Here is a 22,783-nt window from a genome sequence, read left to right on the forward strand (position 1 = left end):
CAAATCAATTTAATTATTATGTAGTCTTACTATGATATTGACTTCACCATCATCCGCAACTGGTAGAGGCCTTGGTGGTTAAGATGTAGTCCATCTCTATTAAATTTAAAAAAATTAAAAAATAACACTACTAGGTTACTCTACATAAAATAATTGTAGCAAGATTATCAACAGTTTACACTGGAGTAAAAAGCTCATGTAGTACAACTTAACATGCAGGTGTACAAATAGACACACTCTAAATACACTCGTTAAAAGTACAATCAATAAATAGTGAACATAGGTATTTACAGCAAAAATGCCTTAATAACAAACTCTTTGCTAAGTCTCAACCACGACTTTACTTAACACAAGTAACTTCTACCCTTATACAGCAAACATTCATATTCCATTAACGACAAAAAGAACAACGTACATTACAAAAAAAAAAAAAACCAGAGCATAGTAAATTTTTTCTTAAATATAAGTTAGTTTTGAGCCCTTAAGAAATAGTGCTAAAAAAATGTTTCTTTGTCGTATGTCACTTAGTATGCCACCTAGGTAAAAATTGAGTAATGTCTTTTTGTTTATCCATCTTAATAATAATATGCAAAATACCTCGTGTATATGGTCTTCCGCATGCTTGCTGCCTCTGCTGCAAAGTCGGCCACATGAACCGGCTGGCCGACTGAAAAAAATAAAAGAAATGACAACCCTCTATTAAGTTTGTGTATATATAAATACATAATATATAGGTCTCATCGTCATCAAGTCAACTTTAAGCCAACCAGCACACAAACTACGTGAATTAGTGTACCATGTTTTATCGCATGATGGTCGCACTGTGATTTTAAGACGTCCAAATTGGGAAAAAAACAATACGCGCATAAAAGTCACATGATTTTTTGGTCCGGCCGCTGCATTACATGATGATTTTGGTCCCGCTGTTAGAATCCGAGTGCTATGTGTAGGTAGTAAACATGACCTTGCTTAGGTCACAGGACGAAGCACTGAGCGACAACGTGACAATAATCAGTTTTCAAGTTGCAGTCAGGCAGTGTTGTTGCTATAATGAGAAAATACAGTAATTATTGTGCGGGCTTCAAACTGAAAGTAATTCTTCATGCTGAACAACATGGGAACAGAGCGGCAGGCCGTGAATTTTCCATTAACGAAAAATTAGTTTGAGATTGGAGGAAACAAAAAACAGAATTAAGTGAAACCAATGTTGGACAGAAAGCTTTTCGTGGGAAATATCCGGAAGTTATGCAAGTGTGCTTGAATTTGTGCGTGACCTTCGAAATAATGGTTGTGCTATTTCTTACGAAATGATTCAGGCGAAGGCTCGGGAAATTGCAAGAGCAAGCAATATTCCTAATAATCTGTTCAAGGCATCTGCAGCCTGTTATCTTTAAAAGATTTGTGCAATGGGAGTGCATGACTTGATGTAAGTTTTTGGACATACGCCATTGCTAAGAACTTTTTCTGTTTGAAGAAAAACTAATAAATAAAATAAATAAATAAAAATACTCAAAAAAAGACAAAAAACACACAGAATTAAGCAAACAATTGCTGTTGTCAACAAGGATATGAACACCACAAAATATTCCTGTTTCGGAATATTTTGTGGTGTTCATATCCTTGTTGACAACAGCAATTGTTTGCTTAATTTTGTGTGTTTTTTGTCTTTTTTTGAGTATTTTTATTTATTTATTTTATTTATTAGTTTTTCTTCAAACAGAAAAAGTTCTTAGCAATGGCGTATGTCCAAAAACTTACATCAAGTCATCTGCAGGCTGGGCTGTGCGTTTCATGCGGCGCAGAACAACTTCCTTGTGCCAAAGGCTTCCTGCAGATTACAATGAAAAAATTGCGAGATTTCACAGCTTCGTAATCCAAAAGCGTTAAAGTAAATGCATACATGCTCTCTCAAATTGGCAATGCAGATCAGACACCTGTATATTTTGATACGCCGAGTAACACGACAATTAGTGAGAAAAATGCAGCTAGCGTTACAATAAGAACCACAGGAAACGAGAAGATGCGTTGCACGGTAATGCTGGCAGTTACAGCCGACGGAAGAAAATTACCGCCATACGTTATTTTTAAACGCAAAACATTGCAGAAGGTTTTAGTATTTCTGCGTGGAATACTAGTATGTGTTCAGGGAAAAGGGTGGATGGATGAAAAGTTAATGTTGGACTGGGTAAAATGTGTGTGGAACAATCGTCTGGGAATGTTACTGAAACGGCTACCTATACTTGTGTTGGACAGTTTCCGAGGTCATCTTGTGGAACCAGTGAAAAAATTTATCACAGAAGACAAAACAGATCTTGTCATAATTCCAGGTGGCCTGACTTTACAACCACTTGAGGTGTGCTTGAATAAGCCTTTCAAAGACAATTTGCACCGTTACTACGCAGATTGGATGTCGACTGGCGAACATGACTAAACACCTACAGGAAGATTGAAACGGCCTTAAATTGGAAAGTGTGTGCCAGTAGATTCTGGCAAGCTGGAACGAGATATATTTCGACTTGTCGTCAAAAGTTTCAAGAAAACGGGTATCAAACGCCATTGACGGAAGTGAAGATGATGATATCTGGCATAGTGACGGCGATGGTGACGGCGACAATTCTGACCTCGGCAGAAGCAATGGTTCAAGTACGGAAATAAGCGATGCAGAGTAATACTGGTGAGTTAAATTATTTAATTTACGGGTACGGTGTTTTACTTTAAACTACTTATTGGCTTATTGCTTGATTGTAAAATTTTTCTCTCTTACAGGTTACAATGGAAAAACGACTTGTGTGTAACAGATGCATTACCGAAGATTTTATTTTAATAGATTGTTAAGTAAATCATTATAATTGTTTAGCGTGTGTTTCTGAATATTCTAATTTTAATTAAATGTACTTGATTTGCAACGTATTTTGTTATGAAAAACCTAACTTCCAAAAATAAATCCCAAAAAAAATTTTTCTCTCATAAAAGTCGCACCCATACTTTTCAAACTTTATTTGGCATTAAATGTGCAACAATTATGCGATAAAACATGGTAAGTATCGCTTACATACCACTCTGGTAAAATTGAGCCACAGTTTGGAGTTGCCCATTCCAAAAGGACAAGCACCTCTCTTTCTTCGGTGTGTACCACAGCCTGCGGAACGCTGGCAATGTTACTAGTGTTATTATTATTATTTTATTTTTTGTCAGGTAAAGTAACATCTTTTTCAGTTGGCCTTTCAAGGTCTGGTTGCTGGCACCACTCTGCAACAATAGTTAGAGTTAGAGATGAACATTATTCCACAGAAGTCCAAAAAAATAATTCATATGTGAATTGGACGTGAGTTGAGCCATTTCATGCTGCAGTTAAGTTGTAGTGAAGGACTATTTTCGTAAAGGGTTTTGCTATACTGCCGGCACCGGCACCGGCACCGGCACAGGCGCCGACATTTTAGCTGTGGTTCTCGGTGCCGGTTAAAATGCTGAGAACCGAGAACCGGTACCGACCCATACCTATGTGCTACCATAGTTTATTTAAAGATTTTTACTGCACGTCTTGCTCTTGGAATTTAGTTTATAGTGATTTCTTGCAAAGTAGTTCTTAACCCAAGTCTTCATCATGTTTTCATAAGAGAATTTACAAGGAAACATAATTTTGAACTTTTTAACTCATTTTATTCAAGTAAACACAAACATTATTACGAATATAATATTCCAACACATGCTGTATACATGGAAAATGCCAAGAAAGGGGAAAACCAATAAATTGTCTTTTCAGCGCAGCATTTTAGGCTGATCCATGCCTGTTACAATTTAAGATAACAAAAAATTTTGGTTATATATTTCTCACATTCGTAATCCGTAAAATAATATCAAATAAGTTGTCTGTTGTTTAGTTGTAGGCTAAATGACATACAAAGATGCAGATATAAGTTCGAATTTTTTAAACGTGAATAATGTTAAAATTCCTGAACATACCGAATAAAATATCATTCCCTCACGACTGGAAAAAAGTAATGCCCCCCAGAAATTCTTCCCGAAATTCGGGATCCCACACAGCCGCAGTGGCTATGCTTATGAGCCGAGACAGGGTTATACAGTTGAAGCATACAGCAGTGTGATGGATTAGGCATCTGGCAACAGATAGTTGATGATTGAGAAGATAATTAGTACTGTACTCTATTAATATGATTATGATGATGACAGCACTCTTTTTTAGGCTGTCAGTAGACTTCACTGTTTTAATGTACTGCAGGGAAAGAGAAACATATAAATTTGGGTTACTAGTATAATTAGTATTAGTCGTAAATCATATTTTGTTATCAAGTGGCAAAAGCATAAAGTTAGCTGAAATATGTAATTCAGCTATTGCCTTTGAAAAGTGGTAATTCAATAGTGAAGGTCTTGTAAAATTTTGTTTTGCTACAGGAGCTTTTAACATTATGGGGACATTTTATTTTTTATTCTTAAGCCGGAATTACAACCATCCGGCATCCGTCCGTCAATCACGTGACCTGCGGCCAATAGGATGGCTGGAAAAATTTCATCCGTTTGTCAAAAGTTTGGTAACGTCATACTTTTTACGGACGGACAGATGAAATATAACAACCAAATGTCTGCAAGTGTTTTGCGTGTCAAGTTTTTTTTACAAATTATGGACACTAAAGTTTGTTTAGTTTTTTAGATGCTTACAAATTTTTTTCAAACATTTTTGAACACGTTTTCAAGAATTGCCCGACTTACAAAAGTGTAATAATTACGCTAGGTAGCGCAGAAAATGTTTAAATAAATGCTGGAGTGAAAAAGATAGTATATAATGAGTAGAGATGGTGATTTATAGCATTTAAAATAATAACATTTAGCATTTTGAATTTGAAATTTAGCATTTTGTAGCATTTTTAAAAACAAGATTTAGCCAATTCTCTCATTTTACATTAATGAAGAAAAGTATATTTTATAAAGCAATAATAATACACATATTAATTATTAACAACAACAGAAATAAAGATCTAACACAACTACAAAGATAGCCTATCTTGGCAGGTTTCCAAACAACATTTTAGCACTTATGAGTGCAATAGATTGAATACTTAAAATTACAGTAAATATTTTTTAGCCGTTTTCATGGCCATAGTTGATGTAGAGTGCACAAATAATGTTATTGAAACTCGTTTTTTCAATTTTTGCCTCCTTTTGGTTTTCGATCATGCCAGAAACTGTTGCTTGCCGTTTACCGACTTTTTTCCTTCATCCGATTTCTCGGAGAATCTTTTTTTTGCAGCCTGACGTCCCTCAAATTTAATGTGCTTTTCAAGTACATCTTCATTTCCACTCCAGACGGCGATTACATATGCACATTAAAATATTCGTATCACTTCCATAGAACTGTTCATGTTTGTATTCATTTATGCGATCGCGAATGGAAATTACGTTTCGTCCCAGTTTTACCACGAGAAATAACAGTATACAACACATTCACGTGTATGCACGTATTTGTAAACACACCACCTTCCACAGACTACACAAGAACACGGCTTTCACGTGAAACACAGACAGAAAATGGGCTCGGCGAAGCAGAGATGTCGCAATATGGTGGCCTAAAAACTTGTACTCTGCAAGATGACGGACACTCTTCCAGCTAGTTGTTCTTTGCTTTGTTTACAATCGCGAGGCACGGATGGCCATTTTTCATTCAATATTTACGAACAAAAGTGTTGTGAATTACGTGACAATAAGATACTTGTGCTGAATACGTCATAAAATTATGGTTTCTTTTGATAATGAACTGAAACAAAATACAATCGGTAAATAAATTGTGTAGAGTGAAGACGAATCTACGTTTTTTACCTTGATTTCGCATTTTATAGCGGAAAAAATATAATTTAGCATATTTTCGCATCTATTTCGCGAAAACGAAAAATCACCATCCCTAATAATGAGCTATAAGCTCATAGCTTACATTATTAACAAACTAACCTAATCATACCAGGTAAATTTCTTCCAAAATCGAAGGTGTTTTAACAGTTGGCAGCGTGTATAAGGTTTAATATATTTAACGGATAAACGGAGTGTTGTAAATCGCTCTGCAACTGACGGACGAACGGATGACGGCCGGACGCGACGGGTTATTGTAATTCCGGCTTTACAGTCAAATATTTAGCTTTACATTTTGTAACATAATTTACAGCTCAGTTTTTTCTTCTCCATCGTATTGAACAAATTCTATGTTTTTTTAAGCAGACAACAGTTTAACCATTTGTCGTTTATAACGCCTGATGTAGGGTATGTAAAATGATGTAATTACTGACATAAAAATAGTTGAAAATTTCTTTAAAATGTATTGTTTGTTAGTAATGATTAAAAAATTACGATAATACTTAACAGTAAATAAAAGTGCAGTCTAAAAATGACATGTATTTATCTAATTTATTTATTGTTAGATATTGGTTGATAGTTAACCACATATTAAGATAATTTAACTCTAATTCACAATAGGCTGTCACCTTTATTTTCGTAAGTGGACATTTTTATACGCAGTTTCGCACTGCGTAACTATAAAGACTACCAGACAGCGCCCCTGCCCTTCTGATATATACCAACCGCAGCACAGGGGCGCGCGCCAGCCGGCAATGCATCGGGGCCGCTTCGACTCCGCCCGGCTTCGTCCGGGAACTACCAACATGACGTACTTCCGTCGCGGGTATCCAGATTGTTCCTTGGTCGGGGCCCGGCAGACTATATATACGGGCCCAGCCAACGCTTCTGCAGTCAGTCTCTGACTCGCCCGGCTGCGTGAACTTGCGGTGACCACGACCCGCACCAACGACCTCCTTCGTCACGCTGCCCGCGGACGTGCCGATCACTTCAGCAGGAAAATACGGTAAGAGACGCCATCAGAAACTAAGTCCGTAAGGGAGTCTGAAATTATTTTCAACCTAGTTGAAAAAAACACAAGTCCACGAGGGACTTAGAATATTTTCGCAGAGTGAGGAAACAGAAGTTTTCCCTCGTCTGTAGAATAAAGGGAAATTGTCTCGTGAAGGTCACGGGAAATGGAAGTGTTTGACTGGATCTGATAGTAATACGGCAGTGGTGCAGTGTGGCAACTGTCGGAGGAGAGGTCGAGGCCATTCGCATAAACTAAAATTGTACCAACCAGCAGTACGTTGATGATTACCGTGACCTAACAAACTGACACGTCCATAACCAACGAATCCTTTACGTAACTGGATTTGACTGAACATTTCTCTAAGTACCTGAACAGTGCAGGTCAATGTAACGACCTTTTCTTTTTAACCATCAGTACACAGTTACTTTGTAGGAGCCGTAGAACGACTGACAGGGCGAGCCACATAGACGTCGCCAACTCCGTGTCAGGCTTCTATCCAGAACCTCTGTGCCGTTTCTAGGTATGGCACTCGTGATTTTATGAGCAGGTAATTAATTTATTCACATTTTTTTTAATCTCTCATGTTAAAAAAATTTTAATATTTTTATGCAAAGATTGTATTTAATATTTATTTATCTTTACATATTTCATTGTTTTAATGTTAAAGTTTTGTGTAGCTATTTAATTAATAATGTCTTAAATGTGTTTGTTTCTATTATAATCAAATGTGTAAGGGAAACACTACTACAATACTGGTTCTATGAATATTTTGTTTTGTTTGTATAATTCTACTTAATGTAAACTCTATGATTTCTGTCGTGTCAAACGAAAAAGACTTACCTTGCCCTTTTCAATTTCTTTTCGGCCATTTGGCATGTAATTTTTGGTGCGGATGTAAAAACCACCACAAAATGTAATAACTTATCTGTTACCGCCGTTTTGGGTGAGTAAATGTTTCGTCTGTGGGAAAAGTGTATCCCATGATAATTATGTTTTATGTTTGGAGGTTAATATTCTTGTGGTTTCATTCCATAGCGGTTCGAGTCATGGGCCTCATCCTGGCTTTGGTGTTCCAGGAATCTAAATTCATTTTTGGGAATTGACCTCTTCAAAACAAAGGCCAGAAATTTCATTATTATTATTTTAAGGTTATGTAACTGTATTCAACTTCTGCGTGATCATCATGCAAGTTTCTACTATTGAACTTGAATCAACGAAATCATATTGATTTCTACACTTTGGAACATTTCCGGCAATTAATTTTCATTCTGAAGAAAGAATTATAAGAAGACTTCAATAATTTAATAATTGTTTGATGAATTAATTTTTTTAATAATATTTGTTGATTAACTTAACCTGTTTTTACTTAAATCTAATATAAATACTTGGTACGTACCTAGTTGTTCACGAGCTCGTTACTTAATATATAATACTCAATAACATTTGTTAATATGTTAATTGTTTTGTCAATGTTTGTTTTACATTGTTGTTTTTATAAAGGCCTATAATTACAACCAGCACCAATCTGATATTTGTGTTATTTGTTTCCCAGTGGTTTATTTCAATATGTCTTATTAATTCCTTTACATATTGTTTGGTTGTAAAGGGCAATATGTTCTCATTTCTCTATATTAATTTATACTAATCCTTTCGTTAATACATAATAACATAGTACAGCAAATGTAAATGATCCGACATATCTGAAACTTTCATGTGTTATAGTGTCCTTGGGTAACTTCCAATGCCACACATTGAGGTTATGTGGGATGCTATAGCAGATGAACACCTTTCAGTCAAAATATATGTCACACCTCCCTGCCCATTCAACTGATGTAACGGGCGCGCTACCAGCGAGGTTGTCTGCTGAGTTCTCCAGGAGGCAGCTACCTACCAACGCAAGTAAATAAAAGAATACTCGCCGCAATATTGGCGGAGCACCACGGAATACGAGTACCGCTGTCACTAGTCGGGAGATATTTCAATAGAACTCGCTGCCTATAACAAAATGTGTGTGCAAGAAAATAAACATTTTAGTGTAATAAATTTGCAATTTGGGTCAGGTGAGACGTATAATAAGTAAGACGGAGACTATGCACACTTACACCAGGAAAACTGTTTGATAACATTAAAGTATTGTTTCCTTTAATCATACCATGGTGAGAGTGTATGTTTTGTGAATTTAATCAATATTTTCATAAACTGTGTAACCAAGTTACAGGAAATATGTAAGCTATAAGCAATTTCATTTCAGTTGTCCTTGATTATATTCTTTAGCATGCCTTATTTTATAACGGTAAATTGATATTGTTTGGCAATGTTAAATTCAAGGCTAGTAAAGATAATTAACGTAATATTGGAATGTGCCAAAAACGTGAATTGTAAGGAACCTAATAATTTGGCGTTCGTTGGTTACAGTGATATTTATTGCTGTTTGCTTTAGAAAAAGTCACTAATTAAATTTGTGTAAATTGTATAAGTGATCCAATATTATTAATCTTTTTATTCTGTTCACAGACACCTTGGGCACTACTCATTGTGCTAGTCATCCAGTAATACCTCAGAAGTTTGTCAAGTCTGATCATTTGTGTGATGTTACAAGTTTTGTCCATCAAAAAAATTTTTATTTCACGAACTTTTGAACCAAATCTCTGAGATTCTAAACCTTGTCCTCCCACCCTTTCGGACAGGAGGTAAAAATTTGTCAAATATTTTTTAGTTAAAATTTATTTTGTTTTGCAGTAACCTACTGGAAAATTACTTTGCCGTAAAGAACGGTTACCAAAACTAATTTTCATTGGCAAACTACTTATTATGCCCACACAATATTTAAAAAAAATGATCGAATTTAAATACAGTTTACTTTTACGACACTCAAAGATTGCGTTATAATACTCGGTGGTTTCATTGCACATTTAAATGACAAAACCAGTACGTCATTATAGCAATTCAATATTCTGTGCAATCAGTTTACAATTAAAATTGGCCTCATATTGGTAGAACTTATGCGTTATAAGTTTTATGTTATGTCAGCCATTCTTTTTAAGTTTTATCTCATCTTTAATAATATATTCCGCAGTTCTACAGTAAATTAAATTCTTGTAGATTTTCAATATGTGTACGCAAACTTTCACATGCCAAATTACATTATATCTCACCATCTTTATAATTTTTTTTACCAAATGTTAAAAGTAATTTTGAGCTGATTTTCATTTGGTTAAGAGCTCTTGTTACCAAATATTCGTTAGGCCTTCTTTTAATTGTTCTTATACATTAAAAAATACGCTTATAAGTGATAACCTTTTTTTAAAACACCAAACATTTGGAGCAGTCATAATCATATTGGCACATATGTTAAGTAGTATGTAAAAAAATTAATATCCCCATATCTACATACAAATTAACGTGGGTGACTGGAAGTAACACATAACACCTTATCCCAGATTAAGTTGGTAATTTTTATATTTATTAAATATCTGTTATATAGCATAACACTGTATTGCATGTCATTACGGAATCACTATGGTACCTAATTTTTTTAAGCTTAGAAAAAGTTGCCAATATATTAATATATATAATTCTTAGTCAGTCTGATAAACGTAAATAATGGATCTCTTTTACCAACACACCTAAATTTCATTGCCAGAAATAGCATTTTCTCTGATTCATTTTGTTTTATGAGATCTGTTTTACAAAACCTTAAAATATTATAATATATAAATTTCGTAATCACGAATAATTACACAGAATATTTTATTTTCAGGTTTGTGAATTACATTTCCGGTCTCACAAAATTCTACACGAGACAGAAATGTTTGATGAAAAAGCAGGAAAAAATATATCAGCTCCTCTCACAAACCTTAGATTAAAACCAGGATCAATACCAAGTCAGTTTCCAGGTGGTCCTTCATATCTTAAAACCCTTCCATCAGTATCTACAAGAGAGTCTCCAAATAAGAAAGGAGCACGCCTTGAAATGGAAGCGGTTGAACATGTGATCGAAGCGAGTTTAAAAAAAAAGAGAATACGACTCAAAAAATAAATTCCGTAGTCTCGTGGAACTGAAATCCTGCCTTGAATGTCCAGGGTGTCTACAAGTCACAAAAGTCCCGAAAGTAAGGAATTTTGATGCGAGGTCACGAAGTCACTAAAAAGTCACGGAATTCAATACAGGCTCACGAAAAATTTTTCTATTTACGTATTTTCACGTGTATTTATTGGACACTAAGTTACTGTGTAATTGGCACAGACGTATTTTTCTTTCTTTAGTATGTTTGGCCTGCTATAGAAGAACAAAGTGCTGAAATAAGATACCATGAAACGCAGTGGTGAAATTCAATGCTATGTCAAGCTGATTGTCGTGCTATGTTCGTTTTAATGTTTCGTTTTTTAGGACACAGGCCGTACGAGTCTAGCATTGCCTGAAGTATGAAAAGTCTCATTTGTACGAGGATTCAGAGGTTTTCAAACAATAGATGTTACAGTATACTAGTACGTACAACTTGTTACGATAACGATGCTTTCCGCCTCCGCGTCCATATAAGTATAGTAAATACACAATCTCTCATTAACAGAGCTGCCAACCATTATGGATTTAACACCGAATTACGGAATTACGGAACATCGCTGGTTTATTACGGAAACGAGACTTTGTGCTGCATGGTAACGGAGAAAATTCAGTTTCTGCTGTGCGTGTTTTGTGAACGCAGTTTGAATACATCGCTTGGTTGCGCAAATAACGGAACTAGTAAGTGTGCGCATGTACTGTCGAAATAAGTGGATTAATTCTCGTGTTTTGAAATAATAATGGGATGGTATTACGTCCGTTGTACGATACTACTAGTACATATTCTCAGACTTTTCGTTTGAAGGCTACTTACATCATAATTTTTTTTACGGTACTTTGGCTAACCTGTGTTGTTTTAATTTATTGTTTGAAAGCCATTTTTTTCATCATAGGGTTTTTGTCATGTATACAGAAGTGAAAATGTTTTATGCTTTTCGATAGTGTGTTCTTCAGTGCCGGTTGTAGAAATGAATCGCGTGACAGAAAAATGTGTATCTGGGGGGAAAAAACACGCAATTCTTCAGAACTTTCGACTTAAATATTCAAAAGAATGGCCATGCTTGTTGTCTTCAAATGTTTGGAACGCCATGCGTTTTGTAATGTATGTACGTGTGACTTTTCGATTGCACATGGTGGAAGGGATGACTGTAGACGGAATATTGAATCAAAGAAACATGTGGGTAATTTTATAGCCATGATGAGCAATAAATCTATATCTTCCTTTTTTCGCTACATCTGAAGAAACGAAAGTAACGAACGCAGGGTTATTGTTTACAAGTCCTTGTGTTTGTTTACATGACAGTTCTTTTCCAATTAGGATAAAAGAAGCAAATAAAAGACAGTTTTTCTAAAGTTTAACTTTGAATACTTTGAATTGAAGATTCATAATTTCCAGTAAAGTTGACATTTCTTACATATTCAGTTTGTATTGTTCAAAAAGTTTTTTTTTTTCGATTCATTAATTTGCATTATATTCATATACATAGGCCTATATTTTTCTTTTTCTTTTTGCTTATTAATGTCCTTGTTTTATCTCATGAGTGTGTCATAATGCCTCAGGAAAAATTTATCGTGCATGATTTACGCGTACTTTTTTCATATAATTGTAATTACTGATAGGTGTGATTTGAGGTAGGCAGCTCTGCATTCGGATAACATGTCCTTTTAAATTTTGGTGGTCATTGGTAGTTTTTAGGCATAAATGTTAAGCCTAATGTGTAATTTTTTTTGTAAAAGTGTCAATTAGTTTAGTCAATAGTAAAAAGTAAAAAAATCCGAAAAAAAAAATTGTTGCCATTTAGGTCAGTAAAGGTCACTGAAAAGGTCTCTAAAAAGTCACTAAAATTGATTTTGTCACTTCAGTAGACACCCTGATGTCAGTCGTTAGGAACGTACTGGACCGTTGTGCATACCGACTCAAGTATTATGTGTGCAAACTTCGTCTATGAGCCTTTGCCAAAGGTACACATATCTGTCATAATTAATTCAGATTGTAAAGTTTCAGCACATGTAAAAAATGTACTGCTAGCTTCATTAAAAAACATTTCTTTTCCGCACAGTGTTGACAACACCGGTGACCTTCTCAATATTTTAAACACACTGGAGTATATATTTTCTCAGCCCGAAAATGATGAACCTGAAAATGACAGAGCAGCAAATGTTTTGTGCCTTCTGAACGACATGTTAGCAATAGTTAGATCAATTGGAGGGTCTGATACCATAGTGAACCAAGTATAAAATCTTAAATGTTGGGAAATTGATGTTTTAGTTTAGGCACAAACCCTGAATTTTAGAATTAATATACATAATCTTTTTTTTATTGATTAGGTTATTTATGCTTTTCTAGTCAAAGGTAAGCTTACTATTAAGAACGGGGAAACAATTTACACATTGTAGGCCATAAAAAACAATTTTAATACACCACTTAGTTCAGAATGGCACAAGAGTTAGTGTGCATAATTTAATAAAGCCATAATGAACCAAAGTAATTTTCTTTATATTTTTAGATAATCTTGCTTAATCTAGTTCATAATAAAGAACATGATTGGTTTTTTGTTTGAACTAATTTTTAACTATATAAATACAACAATAATACAAAAAAATTAACTTAGTTCCTTATAGCATACGAAGCAAACTAAACTAGACTGAAGTTGGTTCAAAAACTTGGTTCAGCTGAACTAGTTTGTATTAATATTAGTTCAGTATAATTACACAGACCGCTGTTGGATTTAAAATCGCATACCAAATATATTCTGCAATAAGTAAAAGGCAATGGCTATTCTTTCTGGAAAGTATGATAATTTTACGTGTTTTACTTTCATTCCTCACTTTCCAAAAATAAACACTCAAGTGTCTCTTCTCATTGTGTGAGAATGCTGTATTCAGATAAGTCTGTAGTAAAATATAATACTACCATGAAAAGACCTTCATAAATTTATAAAAAAAAAGCTAAACATATATTGCTCGGATAAAACAATTAATTTTTCCTCTCCCATGTGGGATCATCGTCTGCATTTTCTTCAAACTGTTCACTATCCCAGTACTCTTCCCTGTCTTCTGTCTCTGTGGGAACGCTGGGGTCTTCAGCGCAGCTTTGTAAACAGTTAATCGTGTTAGACTCATTTGGTTCATTCTCTTGATTTGATATTTCTCTAGTGGCGCACAGTGTCGAAGCTGTCTGTGTAGTAGCCGCTAAGATGCTATGGTAAAATGTGTGGTAGACTGGGGGAACAAATGGCAGCATGGACTCTATGTCCTTCTTTTTCACATCTTTGATAGGCTTTGGCTGAGTCTGTTTGAGTACCAATTTGTGTAATGGTGTCTGAATGCCTTTCAAACGTTTAGCAAAACTGACTTCTTCAAACTGGATATCCTCATTGTGGCTGTATTTATACTCCATGACGAAAGGTTTTTCTCTTGAAACACGCAAAACGCGTATGTTCAACCATGAAACTTTTTTACCATCATGTTGTTTGCGATTGGTTATCGCGTGTGTTATTTCGTTGGACCTGTAAAAATCAGAGGATTTCATTATCATCACATCAAATGCTTCCTTTTTGACTCTGCAGGTTTCAATGATATTCTTTACCTCATCAAGAGTGAAGATATGTTGTTGCTTCATCATTTTCTTCTCAATGTGACCGAAATCACTATCATTGGGTAAATAACTGTGTCCTGGGATGGCGAACTTCTGTGTAACTTCCTTAATTGAACACGAGGGGTCAGACACTAAGCACATCAAAAGGACTACTAATTTAATGTTTCGATTTTGTCCTCCGCACGAGTCTGACCAAAGTACAAGCCTTTCCATCGAAGGAAATGTACTCAGATATTTGAGCAAACAAGATCCAATTTCATCTGGACCTTGACCAGCAACACCCTCATGCCACAGATGCATTGTCCCTTTAGATGTCGCACAGTTGTGTATTCCTAAATTATAACAAGCCAATTGACGTTTGTAATATACTACCCCTGTTGGAACCTTTGGTAACATGATAGTCTTCTGCAAATCAAATGTTAACACAGAACATTTACCTTCTATTGCAGCCTTCTTGTCATTTAGCATTGATGTACGTGCTAGCTCCACCCTCCTGTGGTGCAATTCAGTGTCAGTTTTCAGGGAAGACAGGCAAGCAACTTTCTGTTCGCTGTCTGGTTCTGCTTCAGTTGCTCTGATTTTTACTGCCAGGGTGTCGCACAGCTTACAAGTATCTTTATGGGGTGGCTTCAATCCTAGATTTAACTTTGAATAAAAAATCTTTTCGTACATTGATTGGCTGACAATACTACCAACATTTTAGTTGCTCTCGTCAGTCTGTTGCATTTTTTCTTTGTAGAGTCGATACATAATACTTAAATTTAGGTTGTGGTTCAAGAATTTCTTATTTGGATTATCTTGACGACAATAGTGACTACAATTTGCTGGAAAAGAGGAAATGTGATCTTCAACATGCTTGATGCAGTCTGCAGAAAGTTTTTTACTTGGCGTGTGACGTCCTCTTTTATCAAGAATGTTACCACTTGCCATTTTCTGCAATGCCCGATGAACACGAGCACTGTCTATGCTGAGGGTTTGCAGGAACATTTCCTTGCAAACTTTTACATCACCATTCTTAGAAGGAATAAAATATTCACGAGAGAATGTTCTTTTCTTTGTTGTATCTTTTTTTCCCCTTGTTACTAACCTTTGGGCGAGATTTAACTGAACAAGCAATTACAGCTGTTTGAGACTCAAATGTTCCATTTGTCCAATACGAAAGGTAGAAGTTCTTCTTGTCTTGTACGTGAAGTTTTGAATTGCACTTATTTCTGCATATGTAGATGTAATTTCTGAAACACTTTGCTTGCACTTTCTTACCTCTGACAGAAGTGTAAGATTTGCCACTGTTGCCGCGATTTTTGCGAATATTTTTCTTCCACTTCCTTGGATTACCTCCATGTCTTTTTCTTCTTTTTTGTTTTGGTTCACCATCTTCATCTGCAACAAATAATATACAATGCTTAAAACCGTATTCTATTTCGTCAGCCACTCAAACAACACAATATTACAAAATGCCTATAGTAAATTATTTAACTTAGAGATTTGGGCAATGAGTGTACGGAGCAATACCAGAATAATAGGGGGGACGAGAGATCCCCGATAAAACCTACTGACCATTGAACTCACGTTTAACAGTCTCAACAAGAAAAACATTTTATCAACTCACTGAAAAAAATTTCTAGTAGGTACACATAATAAATAAAGGACTCAAGTTATTTTCAGCTGGTTAGTCAAATTTCTAGGTGCATCAAAATCTGTAATGTTTTAAAAATGTAACAAAATAATTATGTATATTATATAATTTTTGTAATTACAAATCCTAAAAATTGCCACCATTTTGCAAATATAATCACAGTGCAACAAACTATTCTATGACTAAATACAGGGGAAAAATATACATAGCAATTATTCAGTAATATGAACTGCTTTAAAAGCTACACTTTTGCTTAATGAGTTTTTTGTTAATAGGACAGGCATTTTAAACTTAGACGGTCACACATTAAAATATATTTTTCATTTCTCATTGATAATAATTGCGTAGCACTTAGCATTTATTATTATTAGGGACCCTGAAAAATGGTAAATAAAAACTACCAATAGCGGTGCAAAAAAATTAGTGAAAGCGGTGTAAAAACCCCTGGTAAGAGCGGTATAAAAAAACCAGTAGAAGCGGTGTAAAAAGTCAAAATTTTTAATAAAGCGGTAAATAAAATTGGTTTCACTTAACACGTAGTACATTTATGTAAGGGGGGGGGGGGGGGGAGGAGAGAATACAGGAAAAGTGAAAATAACTTAACTGTTAAATTTTAACTTTCATTATGAGATAATATTGAAAACATCTTGCTATTTTAAACACTTGAACATTTACACATTTAAAATTGTAATATTAATATAAACCCTTGTTGGGAAGTTGCAAAATTTGCACATCAATATTTGATTCTTTGCATCAAATACATAAAATCCGTCAGTTGCAAATTGATACAATTTTCGGCATGATTTAAACGCTTGTAACACGTTTAGATATGGCGAATTGCAATTGTATAACTGTTGTTTAAATTACATGCTTCATTCGAGGGCAAAGTAGTAGCTAAATTACTGTTTCAGATAAATGTATGAATATATAAATTCAAGAGTAACACTTAAATCCAGTTTTCAATCTAAAAAAATATATAAAAAGTGTGTATTCAACAATAAGCAGCATCAAAACAAACAAGCCCGGAGTTTCTGAGCCAAAGATAAATGTTTCTCCGAACGTCTCAGAGAAGACGAGATAAAGTGTGTAAGTTTTCTTCACAATACATCAAGGACGTCATTTTGTATGGAAGGACGCGATGTTGGTAAAATTATTGGTTTTTTTTTTTTTTTTTTTTTTTGTAAATTACCGTAATTCGGTATTGACTTCAGATATATTGTGAATGTTCTAGAAAATTAAGACTTTTTTTCCGTATAAATGGGGTTTGAAAGAAAAAAGTAAAGATTCACAGCGAAAAATTAAAAAATTCAACATGGCGTCGCAATGATAAAGTGTTTATGTACTTTCTTTTCTATGGCTTGTTATGGCCATTAGGAAACCCGTTGGCCAACGAATGAAAACAAAACAGTTGTGTTATTGTTAGGTTAATAAACGTAATAAACCCGTTTCTTGAACCCGAGGGCGTTAAAATATGAAGTTACTTATATTATCAAATTATAAAGTGAAAAAATGATTTGCCTAGGCGTCGTTCTGTAAAATATTTTCGTGTAGTGTGGAGTTTTATCTTTGACTGGTAAACATATTCTTGCGCAAATCTTAAAAATAGTGATTTTAAATGGACTATTTCGTGCGAAATTTCGTGAAATAGAGGAATTTAGCCCTATTTCGCGCAAAGCGAGAAAAATGGCAAATTTCGTGAAATTTCGCGGAATTTCGCGACGCATAAACGGTTTGTAAGACAATAAAAATAACATAAATTGTTGGTATGTTGACCCTATATGCTTGTATAAAAATTTCGTGAATAAACCATTCGTGAAATAAAAGGGTCCCTAATTATTATAGATAGTGTAGAAGATTGTGCCGTTCTTATACAATTATTTGTTTGTATGGTTTGCATGGTTATTTAATATGTAGACTTGTCTTAACAAATAAACAAAACTATCCCTTTTTTATGTTATTTTACTTTATTTTTAAGAGGTAAAGCATTTAAGTCATTTGGTTCACAGGTGAGTAAAAACCAAATTTATTTCTTTAGCCAAAGTGAACTAGCGTTATGAGCATTACTTCATGTGCCAAAGTGAACCAACATTTGTCCGTCACTTGTATCGCTTGCTTACAAGGTTTCAGAGGCAAGTGCTGCACTCTGTACCCCCAGAAGTGAACAGTGTATAAGTAGTAACTGTTCACACCAACAGAGCGCTCTCTAAAGCAATTTTCAGTATATGGTACACTATGGCACATGAACCAAATAGCAAAGCCATCTACAAAATGAACCATTTCAAAAACTATTTTAACAAAATATATTATTACTACTTACCTTCACTAGTTGGATTTTCAGTATCTGGAATATATTCGTCACTTGTTGCATCAAAGAGACCTAATGAATCATCACTCACATCATGATTATCACCGTTTTTAGTTAACAGATTGTTTTCGTTGTCCTGCATAAGCGCCATTTTATCTGAGACCTGGTTCACTCTGCCAACCACATAAAATCACAATTGTCCAATATGCTGTAACAAAATTTCCCTTTTTCATCCTCTCTAATTACGATACAACCTAGTTCTCTTTAGCACATGAAAGAATATCACTTTGTGAGTTACAAATTAGTTCTATCTCAAAAATGGCAAAATTGGACTTGGTTCACTATGGCATCAGACCCTCCAATTATTCCTTCCAGAGAATCTGAAATAAATTTTATTGTGGAGCAAGTTCGAAACCTAAACTGTGATAAACAACAACATCATTATTCTCCTGAATTTATGGTTCTCTGCAGTTTGTTGCATTCCATTTCACCACATTCATACAAGTTTCTGTAAAATTCTGGCAACATCATTATCCCACATTCTCACACTCTCAATCGACTTTGTTCTAATTTCGATTATGACCCAGCAAATGAGCAACTCGACGAACATTTTTTGAACTACATCAAGCAAAAAGTCAGTGTACTAGAAGAAAACGAGAAGTTTGTGACTCTCTTGATTGATGAAGTGCATCTTAAGCCTAACTTTGATTACAAAGGTGGAAACTTGTGTGGGGCGGCTTACAATTCGAAAAATGCTGCGACCAGTGCATTTGTGTTTATGATTCATAGTTTATTGTCGAAACTCAAGGATGTTGTTCACATTGTACCAGTGAAAACTCTTTCAGCAAATGATCTGGATTGTTTGCTGAAAAAAATAATTAGTGGTTTAGAGAGCATAGGCATCAAAGTTATAGCCGTTGTCACTGACAACAATGCCATCAACAAAAAAGCCATGTCCTATTTTTCGACACCATCACATCTTAGCATTGTGTACCAGAACCCAGCTGATCCGTCAAGAACATTTTTTTTTTTTTCATCGATTCTGTACACATTTTGAAATGCATTAGAAATAACTGGTTAAACCAAAAGAATGATGGGCAGTGTATGTATTACCCCAATTTTGAAAATATGACACTGGTTCAGACAGCTTTCTTTACTGTTATAAGAAAGCTCCATGAAATTGAATCGTGCAAGCTAGTCAAATATGGGTACGGCTTAACGTTAAAAGGACTTTTCCCTACGAACTTAGAGCGCCAAAATGTGAAGTTAGCTTTTTAATTTTTTGATACACGTGTTGCAGAAGCCCTAAACATTGTCGGGAAAGAAAACACGATGCAGAATTACAAAACAACGGCTGAGTACCTGAACATTATCTGCAAATAGTGGTCTGTAGTCAACGTAAAAACCGTTTCAAAAGGCGTTCACAAAAATGACGAATTTCAGAAACCCTTGATTGTGCAAGAGAACGACATCAAGTTTGTGTTTCTTCATAAATTTCTTGACTGGTTGGATAAATGGAAGTACCTCAACTGCTCCAATGGTATTCTGACAAAGGAAACTCATTTCGCACTCTTTCACACAACGTATGCGTTACTTGAAATGGCGAAATACTGCATTGAAGATTTAAAGTTCAGTTATAATTTACCGGGCAAAATCCAAACTGATTTACTAGAAAGTAGGTTTGGAAAGTATTGTTACCTAGCTGGTCGCCAACACAATATTTTGATTAGACAAGTTTTTGAAACAGAAGCAAAACTTAGGCTGCAAAGCTTTTTGCCACAAATGGTGAAGTCTGCAGAATTTGGAAGTATACCTATTCACCTTAGTACAGTGGATAATAAAGCGAACGAAGCGGACACCAGTGAAAGAAGTCTCCAAAAGTTTTCTTGTGCTGTTACTGTATCTGAAGAAGATGTAAATGATGTCAAAGAGGAAATACCATTACTGACATATATTGCAAGTTACTGTTGTTATACTGTTATGAAAAAACTTAACTGTGACTATTGTAAGAGTAGTTTAACTGTAGACGATAATGCTTACTCCTCATCCTGATGTTTTGAACGCAGTTGTTTTCTGTTTTGTTATAGTGCAAAAACTCGTTTCAAAAGGATTTTCTGTTCTCAGCTAATCAGAGAGGTATTGTGTGCTCCCTTACTGAAAATGTTCTCCGAGAAAACATGTTCTTTTTAAATTTAGAAAGTTGTGAAAAATCTAATGAACCTGAGAAAATCCTCAAGGATATTAAAAGATCATCAGTCAATATATTTCTGAACAACTATTGTAAAGTCAGGACTGATAAGCTTTTCAGTGCAAATAATGCGGCAAGGCGTAAACTGAAAACACTAGATAAATAGGTTTGTAACATTTTTTTTCTATTGATATTATATTCTTTAGCAATTTTTTTACTAGGTTTTGTGACCTAAGGTACATTATTCATAGAGTATAATTTGTACTAGCATATTTCTGTATAGTTTATATCTTTTATACTTTATTCACAGAACTTCAAACTTTGCTGAAGCCCTTACAGTTTTAATGTCCTGCCACCCACATGTAAAATATATAGCAATGTGACTAATGTGTTAACTGTCTAAAAAATAATTTTTTACGTTTTTAGGTGTACACTTTCCTGGCACCCTTTTAAAAACTCAATTATGTAAATGTTCACAATTTTAACAGATAAAATATGCAGGGATTTAAAATAAATGAAATTTTTTGGATACTGTTTTAACTATCCCTTAAAAATATTGTTGTGACTTTCCACCTTTTCACTTCCTCGAACAAGGTAATGAACATTAAAACGGCAGTGTCACAGAGCTGCAGTTGTCCAAGCAACGGCGGGTAGTAAACAGTCCTGGCCGCCCGCCTACCGCCCTGAGCTTCTTACCTGCTGTCGGTCGTCAAGCGCTGAAGTCACAAATCTATGGTCTGGCTTCCCATCTAGGAGGCTCTGACACGGCACGCAGGCCGGCGATTCCCGGAATTCCTGCCCTTCAGACGTCACGCCTGGGCCCTCAGGTGGGGTATAAAAGACCGGCTAGGGACTCGTAATGAAGGATTGGGCAATTTCTCTAACTGCCGACTTCCTTTTGCTGGCGCCTCTCCTGAGTGCATCCCAAAGCAGCAACTTACGGGAAACTTTTACAATTACATTTAATATTTCACAATTCAATTTTAAATTTAAAAGATTTTTAATTTAAATGAATAACTCATATCTATATAGTGACGATGCTGCGACAAAAGTCTTTTGAGATGACAGAATAGGATTTTCGGCAGGGCTCTAAATTTTTTTTTTTTCAGGCCTTTATTAGCCCAGGCGGGGCTATAGTTCATGCTAGTTGTTTTCCCCAGATACTTTTGAATAAAATTACAGCTATCATCGCAGTGTTTATTAATACTATGCGCTCTTTCCCTCACCGGACCAACTCTACACGATTATATGCCTCCTTGGAGCTTTACACTGTGCTGGGGATCTTTCAGGTTTCACAATGTTATTAGAAATGAACAGAAACAAGGTGTGATTCCATATGAATATAATTACGTCAAATTTATTAAAGGAAAATTTATAACAGATATTAAAAAATATAAACATAAAATATCCTTTAAGTACTTAAAACAGATCTCAGGTATATTCAGAAAGAAAAAAAATATGGGTCGACCCTAAATTCAATTATAAAAAGTTTCATTTACTAAAAATACATAAACCAATAAAAAAAACAAATATATTTAAATAATCCCAGTATAGGTATGTACTAAAAGTCCAGAAATTATGTTTATATGATGAACTTTGTCTGACGGCATAATTTAGGAAAGTTCAAACAAAGGTTGAAAGATACAGTAGCACCGGAGGTCGGGGCTTCATTTCCCGGAGATTACGCGGGAACATGATGCCAGGGCGCCTGTGTGCTGTTGAGGAAGGGAGATGAAAATGCCAATACGGCGTCCGGCTCTCGGACCCTGTCTGCGAACAGTTCAAATCAAAACTGATCAGAACTTGTACACAGACAGTATACGGGGCAGAACATGCCCGGAAAAGTTAAGAGGAGGTTGAGGAAAGTCACGGATCGTCACTCACCAGACAGGGAAGTTGGCTTCTATTTACAGATGCGTCGCCAGCCAGGAACTGGAATCCGCAAATACCCTGCTGGGCGCGGACGTTTAATTCATTTCAAAAGAAATAATTTAAAAGAAAAATAACTATTATGTTTCTTACTGTGCAGACGGACTAAACTACATAAAGAAGATTACAGCGATAGCATCCCTTATTTAAGCGACTACATAGTCGGTTGCGGCCGGATGGAAGTCTTGCA

General features: G+C 35.2%; 1 protein-coding gene across 1 annotated transcript; it reads right to left on the reverse strand.

Moving 5' to 3' along the window:
• LOC134536634 (uncharacterized) lies at positions 1 to 22,530 on the reverse strand. The gene is made up of 2 exons (XM_063376436.1): positions 3,057 to 22,530; positions 1 to 667 (listed from the first exon to the last, which is right to left on the reverse strand). The coding sequence occupies exon 1, from the start codon at positions 15,205 to 15,207 to the stop codon at positions 13,915 to 13,917; it is 1,293 nt and encodes a 430-aa protein (XP_063232506.1). The 5' UTR covers positions 15,208 to 22,530; the 3' UTR covers positions 1 to 667; positions 3,057 to 13,914.
• Between the last annotated feature and the right edge of the window lie 253 nt (positions 22,531 to 22,783).

This window comes from Bacillus rossius, chromosome 11 (genome assembly GCF_032445375.1).
Source record: "Bacillus rossius redtenbacheri isolate Brsri chromosome 11, Brsri_v3, whole genome shotgun sequence".
In the NCBI taxonomy this organism is placed as follows: Eukaryota; Metazoa; Arthropoda; class Insecta; order Phasmatodea; family Bacillidae; genus Bacillus; species Bacillus rossius.

Excerpts from the sequence above, each read along its gene's own strand:
- LOC134536634 (XM_063376436.1), bottom strand. The coding sequence starts at position 15,207 with ATGTACGAAAAGATTTTTTATTCAAAGTTAAATCTAGGATTGAAGCCA.